Source organism: Neomonachus schauinslandi, chromosome 14 (assembly GCF_002201575.2).
Source record: "Neomonachus schauinslandi chromosome 14, ASM220157v2, whole genome shotgun sequence".
Lineage (NCBI taxonomy): Eukaryota > Metazoa > Chordata > Mammalia > Carnivora > Phocidae > Neomonachus > Neomonachus schauinslandi.
The window spans coordinates 91,992,484-92,002,718 of record NC_058416.1 but is presented as its reverse complement, the minus strand read 5'-3'; the positions used below and the strand labels follow the sequence as shown (position 1 = coordinate 92,002,718).

The 10,235-nt window shown below is 55.0% G+C and overlaps 1 protein-coding gene across 2 annotated transcripts; it reads right to left on the bottom strand.

Moving 5' to 3' along the window:
* Nucleotides 1–701: 701 nt before the first annotated feature.
* PGAM5 (PGAM family member 5, mitochondrial serine/threonine protein phosphatase) lies at nt 702–8,714 on the bottom strand. 2 transcript variants are annotated; one of them, XM_021692276.1, is made up of 6 exons: nt 8,480–8,714; nt 5,591–5,769; nt 4,304–4,429; nt 4,107–4,195; nt 3,849–3,982; nt 702–1,797 (listed from the first exon to the last, which is right to left on the bottom strand). In XM_021692276.1, exons 1-6 carry the CDS (start codon nt 8,668–8,670, stop codon nt 1,647–1,649), a joined length of 870 nt encoding a protein of 289 aa, XP_021547951.1. In that variant the 5' UTR covers nt 8,671–8,714; the 3' UTR covers nt 702–1,646. The 2 variants fall into 2 exon arrangements, with proteins under 2 accessions (XP_021547951.1, XP_021547952.1); XM_021692277.1 differs by having other exon boundaries at nt 3,849–3,979.
* Nucleotides 8,715–10,235: the final 1,521 nt, after the last annotated feature.

The window sequence follows — 10,235 nt, the reverse complement described above, 5'->3', positions numbered from 1 at the left end:
AGTCTTCAGTCATCTGTCCCACCTCAGGTAAGTTTCCATGTTGACATCAGTGGGCCCGTGACCCCACGTCGACACCCACCTCTTGCTCCTTGGCTGCATCCCCATGTGGGCTCGTTTTCAGTTTCCAAAATGCTGCCCTGCTTCTCAAAGGTCAAGTGAAATGCCGCCATAAAGGCAGATCTGAAGGGGCGCCTGGGTGGCTCAGTCGTTAAGCGTCTGCCTTCGGCTCGGGTCATGATCCCAGGGTCCCGGGATCGAGCCCCGCGTCGGGCTCGCTGCTCGCGGCGAGTCTGCTGCTGCTTCTGCCCCTCCCCCCACTCGGGTTCTCTTTCTCAAAAAATCTGAAGAAAAAGGCGGATCTGAAGACGGTGCAGAGGCAGCTGCACAACCCCTTGAGGGGGGGACCTGCCACCTCCACCTTCAGGTGTGTGGGCCCCAGGGTCCAGGGCTCAGGCTCAGGGTGGGACGCCTGTGTGGCCCTTGCCTTCTTGGGCCTCCTTCCCACCTGAGGCCAGAGGTGTGCTGCCTGTTCTGTGCTTTGAGAAGTGGGCACAGCCCCTGGCTCACTCGTCAGAACTCTCTCGAGAGTGGTGCATGGTTGGTGCTGGTGGAAAGCCATTTGTGTAGCTCACCGTCCTGGGTCTGGGCCTTGGCCCCTGGTGGGTGGACGCCCGGCCAAGCCGTCAGCCCTGGGAACACAAAATACCGCGGGAAAGAGCTTTCTGCCGCTGCAACCGTTCCAGCAGGTCTGGGGCTGCTGTCTGTTGCGCAGCACGGATCCCGTCTTCCGAAAACATTCGCAATCAGTACTTTGAGGAATCAGTAAAATAAAATCTTTATTTTGCAGTTATTTCCAAAGTGACAGAGAAATGGATCAAATGTCCCAATTAGCTGCACTGATTGCAGAAAATGTTCATAACCACTTCATAAAAACCGTAGCTTCTCCTAAGTTAACAGAATATTTGGGATGGACGTATCACATCTAAATAGTTTAATCCGTAAGCATGAAGGATTAACAACCAGAGGCAAAGACCGAAGAGGACGCCCGGCTGTCCGATCACCATCCAGCCACCTCCCTCACCTGCCAAGGTGCGGCTGAGTGTTGGGAAAGGCCCAACAGCGTCAGAGGTGCAGGACTCTGGACTGAGAAACTGGTTACCAAAGCAGGAACCCAGATGAGAATCTTTAGTGGACAAATATTTAAGTGATAAAAGAGTCTTAAGAAAGGGGAAAAATGTACGACAAGAAGTTCTGGATGGAAGCCCTGGCGGCCCCTCCTCGGAGCCTCGAGGGGCTCGTGTGGCCAACTGGTCACGACCAAAGACGCCCGTGTGGACTGACCGTGGTCCCCGCAGACGGCATGCGTGAGGCCTCGTCCTGGAAGACCAGGCAGAAAACCCCAAGAAAGAAATGAGGCCCATCTGCTCGGAACAATGCCCTTTTCCATCCCAGGGCCGGAAGTACAGACTGAAATGCCACATTTTAGATATTTTAGATACTCTTCATCCTTTTTCACTGTCATCCTGGAGAAGTGTGGTGTAACCGCAGTGCAGCCTGTGGAGGGAAGACAGGGAAGGAGCCGTGTCCTTGGCAGCACCCACGGGAGCCACAGGGGGACTGAGGAGAGCGGGGCCTCCAGGCGGCCCTCAGGAGCGGGAGATCTTGTCCGGAGGCATGAACCCCGTGTCCCCGAGGGTCCTGAGCGCCACTCGGCCATCTGGCCGGACCACCAAGTGGGTGATGCTGCCATTGTTGAGAGACAGGCGGAGCCAGCCTTCTGGAGGAAACTGCAGTGCCCTGGAAGGAGAAAGAACAATGTAGAACAGGGGGCTCTGTCACCAAAACGGGCTGGGGTCAGGGCAACGCTAACAGCCCCCAACCTCAGTTAAGGTCTCGGAGCAGACTTTCTTGGGGCTGGGGCCCATATAGGTAAGTCTGTCTCCTGTCTTCAAGCAGGGGGGGGGGGTCTCAGAAAGGAGCTGCTGGGCTGATGCCATCCCATCAAATCAAATAAGGGGCATGGTGACGGCCCGGCCCCTCTTTGGGTCAGGGGATCGACCCAACTCAAGATGGGCACGTGAGTCAGAAATCCATGGCTTCTTACAAGTGCATGTGATTGAACTTCCAGTGTAACCAAAAGGGGGCAGGGGCAGTGCCACGGATCCGCTCCTGACCCATTCTCCCCTAGGAACAGGGTGGTGTAATCCACAACCCCAGGGCCTTTCCTTGCTCTCACACTTCCTAGGCGCAGTATTTGCTGAAAAGCCCAGTATCATCCCGGCTTCCGCAAGTCATCAGACGTCCTTCATGCCCTAAATCTCTACATGGACGAGGGGCATCCCCGTGGCTCACCCTGCAGCCTTGGCAACAACTACCTTCATGCTGCTTCTTCAAGTCTTCTCCATGTCTCCCTCACAATTTCCAGAATGCCCTCCCGTATCGGGACGGGGATGCTCTGGCTCCTTCTAGCCCTTTATGGCACACAAGTCACCTCTACTCCAAGTCCCCGAATACTTCTGGTGTTTTCAGCATTGGGGTCACTTCTAGTGGCTGCTCAGGTCAGCCTGTCCCAGGGTGTGTTCTAACATGGGGTTTCCACAGAGCAGAGATACCCAGAGCAGCTATCAGGGAAGAGTATGTGCTGAGCAGAGGAGCTCTGAGACTGTGCCTTCTGGGAGCGCTTCAGTTTGGAGGGTGTGGGGCGCCGTCTGAGGCCCACCCCTCTTTCCCAGCAGCACTCCACCTGGCCTGGAGCCCTGTGAGCAAGCTAAGAAGCCTGGCTCCTGGCATCCCTGTGCCCCCTGCCTTGGATGTCCTGGGCTTCTCACCAGAGGCCGTGCATGTGACACCGGAAGGGAAACGGCCCCCCTCCGCCCCGCCCCCCAGCCCTGACGACAGGCCCAAGGGTCAAGCACGGTGAGCAGGGACCCTGAGCCTGGATTTGGAGAGTTCCACAGGCCACCCGGCGGGCTGTGTCCTGTCCGACACCCCTGCCAGGCACCGTCACACGACAAGAGGAAATCCCTCCGCTGTTAAAACGCCCGACACACACTTTCTAATGGATCGAGAGGGTGGCTGGGGTTCCAGTTATTTCACGTTTTGCACTAAGTGAGCTTTGGTCAAACACATAAGCACCCAGCTGGCCTAACTGCCTCCAGGGCCCACTGGCCCGTGGCTGCACCTCAGGGCAGGTGTCACTCAGCTGGCTCTGGAAGCTGCATTAGTGCCAGGAAGTGAGGCAGGTCCAGAGGACACAGGACACAGGAGCCTCCTCCTGGGGGCCCAACAGCCAGAGCAGCAACGTGACCAACATGGTGACGGGTTATAACCCACAGTGCCAAATACAGACCCGTGAGTCCATAATCCTACAAATAAATGAACGGAGAGTAAGAGTGAGTGCTTATAGAAGAATTTCAATTAACAAATGAGGACAGAATGAGGGAAAGGCAAAACCATCATTAGGCAAGCGCCCCCACAGTATCTGTCGTGGCAAGACCCACCGACGGGCTAAATTCAGTTGGCATAAATTGGAGGGAGAGAGGATTTGCGCTGTCTCCCAAGACGCTTACCAATCACCAAGGGGGAAAACACAATTGTACAGTGTGAGATGTCCAGCACACAATGCCTTAACCAAGTGACCACGCAGGCATCACCCAGAATGTGCCACTGACTTGGGGCACCCCAACCCGCCTGGACTGCATCGGTGCTGCTCCCGCCGACAATGTGTAATCATGAGAAACTCCAAGCTGACAATCTACCAGAAGGCTGGCTAGGGCCTCCTGGAAAGATGAGCCGGCAGAGGCTGGCAGGAGGGAAGGTGGGCCAGGGAGCCATGTGTCACCCCTCACCGGCACACAATGTAGCGGATGACGTTGGCGTGGCAGATGAAGATCTCGTAACTGTCCTCCTGCTGCTTGGCATCTGCCCGGTGGATGTAGTTCCGGAAGGCAGCCTCGATCCGCGCTCCATCTTCATAATACTGCTGGGGGCAGGGTAAGGAACCTTAAGTATGGAGGCAGCATGCAGGCCACGGGTGGAGGGGTATGGGCAGAGTGGGCCAACGGGAGCGGGGTGGGGGTTGCTCCCCGGGGGAGTAGGGGTTTTACCACAGCCTCCGGCTTCCAGTGGGACACAGGTGGGTCGGGCTCGATGGGGGCGCCTTCTCTTAGCAGGTCTGTGCTGACCTTGCAGACACCTGCGGGAGAAGCAATGACTCAGAGCTGCCCCTTCAGGAGAAGCTGCCCAGGGCCCTCCGCCGTTCTCAATCCTGCTGCCCAGGGACCTGGGGATGCCCGGCACTCACCTGGCAGGTGTTTGCTGATGATATCAGTGGTTTCTATTGCACGAGTCATGGACGAATGGACAATTTTATTAAACTTCAACCCCAAGCTTGCAAGTCGGAGCCCAGTCAGTTCAGCCTGTTCACGACCTTGAAAATGAAAAACACCGGAGAATTACATGTTGCTGGAGTTCCTCTTTTGTTTACTTCACAAATACTCCAGTCGTTACCAAGTACCATCAGGGCTGGGGGACAAGGTGGGCAGGCCCTCCTGGGGCTTGGGCCTAACTGGGCGGCCAGGCATTCAACAGGTAAAATCAACGAGATAATGCAGTTACCTTCAGCCCCGTACAGAAGAAGTGTTAAACAGTGCCCAAGGCTGAGGGTCACTGAAGTGTGGTAGGCTCCTGTTACTATTTCTGGGTCCTTCGTGCCACTTTTACTCAATTTTGTCCGAAGACTGAGTTTCAGAGTGCCGCTGTCCCACCAGTTGTGGAATCATCAGAGATACCAACACATAAAGACCCAACGGCCTCAGCATTACTAAGTACAGACTGCGTGCAAACACAGGTCTTTTTTCTCAAACATGTATCTTAGAATCTGGTTGAAAATGCCCTCAGCGAGTCCGTTTCAGCTGCACGCGGCAGCACCCTGGACGGGGCCTCCCTGCTCATGCGGCACAGCAGGCCGGAGGACAGGCTGCTAAACCCTTCATACCATCTGAGTTTTTTAGTGCGTGCACGAATGGGTCATATCCTGTCTGACAAAGAAATCTTTGCAAACTTAAACTCTATCTCAGACCACCCCGTGCTTCCTCTCCTAGGAATTCCTTCCACAGATGTGCTTGCACGCCGGCACAAAGACCACGGCGGACGTGCATGCCCAGCAGTGCCGCGCACGACGGCAGGACTCGGCGACAGGCAGCACTTCTGCCAGGGGGACGTGAGAGCTGCTATCACTCAATCTCGTCTGTTTACCATTATGAAGCCGACTTTAAACAGATCTGCAGGTGCTGAACAGAAGGATCTCCGGCAACAGGTTAGGTTGAGCCAAACAGGGTGTACACGGTATGCCACTTGCTGAGCATGAGTACAGAACACCTCTGCTGTGCTTTGGATCTGATCACCTGCGAGATCCACCATATATTTTTTTTAAAGTTGAGGATGTTTTCAATGCCCGTCTTGTGTCAGTGAGGCTGATGATCACCGTTAATGACAATTCTTGAATCTAGGCCAAGCCCCCGACATAGGTCCAAAGGGGCCCAGCGCCACCGGGATGGGTGTCAATTGGGGCTTGAGCCCCAGCACGTACCCAGGGGCGTCAGAGTGCGGTCCTTTTCCAGGGAGGCATCCACATGGTACTGAGAGTGCCTGATGAGGAAGATGTGTCGCGTGGCCTTGGCTTTGCAGTGGTCCAGCCTGGACGCCAGTTCTTCTTCTCCGGAGTCCAGGTTCCTCTTCCGCAGGTTGACCAGGGACAGTGGTTCTCGCCTAATGTTGAAATATGAGAGGTGCGTCCTTGTGATCCCCGCTCACAAGTCAGCCTTGAGTATTTCTGACAAGACAGCATTTCCATCTTGGGAAAGCGCAGGGACAAGACAATGCCCTTTGCACTCTGCTCTCTGCTGCTGGCCCGAGAGCCCATCCTCTTGGAGCACATCTCATTTACTGCACAGAGCTCAGTGCCTGGCCTGTTGTGGGTGATCAAACGGAGAAGCGAAGCCCTCGTGCAGCTTGTGTTCTAGTGAGAAGACTGATTAAAACAGCCAGGTGATAAGTGATGTGCGGAAAACGAAACCGGGTAACAGGAAGGGGCAGCTGGGGGAGTGCCCACAAGGCCAGTGTGGCCTCGCTGACGCAGAGCCTGCAACTGTGCTGTCCAACACTAGCCACTGGCCATGTGGCTACTTAAACTCAAAATAATGAAAATTAAACAAAATATTACTCCATTTCCCCGGTCACACTAAGCACATTTGAAATGTCTATTGAATGGCACTACTGGAAGGTTGAGGAGGAGCTGAGGGAGCAGTGGGGGGTGAGGGCGGGGGGGGGGCACCAATAGCCACATGCTGAGAAACGGCCAAATCTTATGAAGACAGGCATGTCTGGTGGCTCCCAGAACTGAAGTTAATAAAAGCTAATGGTCTGTGGTATGGGCAGAGCTAGGAAAAGAGTGTCCTCAGCTGGGACAAAGTGGTGACAGGATAAGTTTTGAGGGGAGCAGTGGCAACTCAGGGGTCCTGCTGGGCGAACCTGGGGTGCCCTAATACAAACAGGCTGAGATGCCACACTGGAGCCCAGGGCTGGGCCAGAGAAGACATCTGGGCACTACAGACACAGATACTGAAAGCCCAGACTGGACGAGGTTCTCCAGGAAGAGGCTGGACATTTCACCAGATGAGGCTCTGGAACTTTCCAGCACAGACAGCCTCCCCCTTCATAAACCTAGACTTGGTGAGCAAATACAGTGTGTCAGCTTCAACCAATAAAGCTAGAGTCCAGTGCTGCTTCCAATAAGTCCTTTAATCTCACAGTGAATGTTTCCTTAAAAAAAACAGAAATTCAGAAGACTGTACTGACGTTTGAAAAAGAGAGTACGACCCTGGTCGAATCATGAGAAAAACAGACAAATCCCAATTGATGGGCATACTATAAAATTCCTGATTACCACTCCTCAAAACTGTCATCAGTTTTGATGTCAAGGTCATCAAAACAAGGAAGTCTGAGAAACTGTCACACCCAAGAGAAGCCTGAGGACACATGACTAATTGTCAGGTGGGATCCTGGAAGAGACAACAGACAATAGCTGAAAACTGAGGAAATCTCAAAAAAGCATGAATGTCAGTCAATAATAACATACAGATAGTAGTCCACTGATTGTGACGAATACACCATACTAGCATTACAAGATGTTAGTAGAGTAAATCATGGGTAGAGTATATAAGAACTCTTATCTTTCCAATTTTTGTATAAATCTAAAACAGTTCTAAGAATTTTTTTTTTTTTTTAATTAAAGATTTAAAACAAAGAATACCAGGGGCGCCTGGGTGGCTCAGATGGTTAAGCGTCTGCCTTCGGCTCAGGTCATGATCCCGGGGTCCTGGGATTGAGCCCAGGGATCGGGGTCCCTGCTCAGCGGGAGCCTGCTTCTCCCTCTCTCTCTACTGTGCCCCCTGCTTGTGTTCTCTCTCTGTCAAATAAATAAATACATCTTAAAAACCAAAACCAAAACCAAAGAATACCTATGAAGTTCCTGATGCAACTAGGCTGCCAGTAAATACTAGTTCTGTGCCCCTCATTCAGACGTAAAGTAGGAAGGACGAGCTGGGATCGGATAAACCACTCCACAGGGCCACTCCCAGACTCCAGAGCAGCGCCGTCCAACAGAAACACAACACCAGCAACATATGTACTTTAAAATTTCCAAGAAGCCACATTTAAAAACTAGAAAGGAACAGGTGAAATTTCAAAAATTCACTTTATTTAATCCAGCGTATCAACAATACTATCACTGCAACACATAAACAATATAAAAAAATCTGCACTGCTTTGGTTTTTAGATTTAAATTCATTAACATCAAATAACACTAAAAATGTTTCCTGATCACAGGTGCCACTTTTCAAGTGCTCAGTAAGCACATGTGGCCTGTGGCCACGCACTGACCCAAGACCTGGAGCTTCCGTTCCTATTCAAGACGTCTAGCCATGTCCTTGCCCATCTTCCCTGCGAAGAGGTCCCTTTGAAGACCAGGCCATCACCCTCGGGCCCCACATCCACCCTTCTCTCAGCTCTTAGGCAAAGATGGGGTCAGCACGCCATCATCCAATCCGAGCGCTCCCAAGTTGAGCGAGGGAAACCAGGCTGACAGCCTACAGGCAGGTCCGACCCTCTACCCAGGCCTGAAAGCGACCACCTCGGACCGCCCCGCGTGGCAGGCGCTGTCCCAGGCACCACTGTCCTCCTTCCTCCAAACGACCCTCTGGGACAGGCGAGGCGGCCGGGGCTCGGAAGAGGGGTCGAGGGCGCCCCCGATCACAGCCAGCCTCGCGGCCACATCCGGAAGAGAAATCCGCCCGCGAGCCTGCCCCGCCTGCCCCTCTGCGGAACCGACCACACCGGACCGAAAGGAACGCCAGGGGCCCGGGAGGGTCCCCACCGCCCGACAGTCGGCGCGCCCGACGCCACCCGCGGGCCCCGCACCTGTCCCAGTTGGGGTCCCAGACGCCCGGCCCGGGGCGAGCGGCCCCCGCCCACGCCGGCGCCTCGACCACACGCGGCTCAGCGTCCCCGCCCGCGCGGGGCTTCCCCACTGCCACGGCCGAGAAGAGCACGGCGGCCGAGCCTCCGGCCAGGCCGCAAGCCGCCAGCTGCAGCGCCTGTCGGAACGCCATGCCCGCCCGTCCCGCGCCGGCCCCGCGCAGGCGCTCAGGGGTGGACGGCGCGCCGCGAGGGACACGATTCCCCAGGTGTCCGCTTCCGGCCCGCGGGCAGCGCGGGGACGGAAGTCCCGCCCCCGGGGCCAGTGGGCCGCGGGGCGGGGAACGCCCCGGCCGGTCGCAGACAGTTTCCGGGAACGCAGTGGAAGAGGCGTGGTGGGCGACGGTTCTGAGACCTTTTTCCCGGGTCCTGTGCTGAAGGCCCCGGTGCAGGTCAGTCCTGGTTTCCAGCAGCGAGCGTTGGCGCGGCGCCACCCGTTTGCTCCGCGCTGCCCGTGTGGAGCCGCCTTCCGGGGCACAACGGGAGCATCTGAGCCAGCGGCGGGGCGTGTGTGAGAGAGAGAGAGAGAGAGACGCGCGGCGTGTGTGTGTGTGTGAGAGAGAGACGGGGCGTAGGGGCGTGTGTGTGAGAGAGAGACGCGCGGCGTGTGTGTGTGTGTGTGTGTGAGAGAGACGGGGCGGCGGGTGTGAGACGCGCGGCGTGTGTGTGTGTGTGTGTGTGAGAGACGGGGCTGCAGGGCATGTGTGAGATGCGGGGCGTGTGGTGTGTGTGTGAGGGAGGTGGGGCGTGTGTGAAGGGCCACGAGGTGTGTGTGTGTGTAAGAGAGAGGCGGGCCAGCGGGGCTTGTGTGAGAGAGAGGGGCCGTGAGGTGAGTATATGTGTTTGTGTGTGAGACAGGGCTGTGGGACCCGTGTGTGTGAGAGAGACGGGGTCATGGGGCTCTATGTGTGTGACCACACCACTTGTGTGTTTGTGACCATGCCACAGGGTGGAGGGGAGCGTGTGTGTGTGCTTGTGTGTGACCCTGTTGTGGGGTGTGTGTGTGTGCCTGTGCATGCGTGTAAGACTGTGGATGGGCAGGGCGGGGGTGGGACCACTCCTTGGGGGGCACTGGAAGGAGCCCCAGCCTTGAGGCTGAGAGCCCGATGCGGGGCTCGATCCCAGGACCCCGGGATCATGACTTGAGCCGAAGGCAGACGCTTAACCGACTGAGCCACCCAGGCGCCTCAATCTTAACCAGTTTTAAGCATATAGTTCTGTGGCATTAAGTACATTCACACTGTTGTGCAACCACCACCACCACCACCATCCATCTCCAGAACTTTCTCCTCTTCCCAAAGTGACACTCTGTCCCTATTAAACACTGATCCCCTATTTGCCTCCCCCAGCTTCTGGCACACACCATTCCCTTTGTCTGTATGAATTTGAGAATTCTAGGGACCTCATGTAAGTAGAATCACATGGTATTTTTCCTTTCATTTAGCATAGTGTTCTCAAGGTTCATCCATGTTGTAGCATGTCACAGGTTCCTTTTTAAGGCTGAATAATATTCCGCTTTATGGATATAATACATTTTGTTTATCCATCTGTCAATGGACACTTGGGTTGCCTCCACCTTTTGGCTGCCGTGAATAATGCTATGAACGTAGGAGTGCAAATATCTCTAAGTCCCTTTCAGTTTTGGGGGGTATGTACCCAGAAATGGAATTGCTGGGTCATCTTTTTAGGTTTTTAAGTT

What these genes read in the sequence shown, in the direction of transcription:
- PGAM5 (XM_021692276.1), bottom strand. Translation starts at nt 8,670, where the DNA reads ATGGCGTTCCGACAGGCGCTGCAGCTGGCGGCTTGCGGCCTGGCCGGA. An exon ending in TGGGACCCCAACTGGGACAG is followed by an intron (nt 5,770 to 8,479) that starts GTGCGGGGCCCG and finishes TTTCAACATTAG; the next exon opens with GCGAGAACCACTGTCCCTGG. An exon ending in CATCAGCAAACACCTGCCAG is followed by an intron (nt 4,196 to 4,303) that starts GTGAGTGCCGGG and finishes CTTCTCCCGCAG; the next exon opens with GTGTCTGCAAGGTCAGCACA.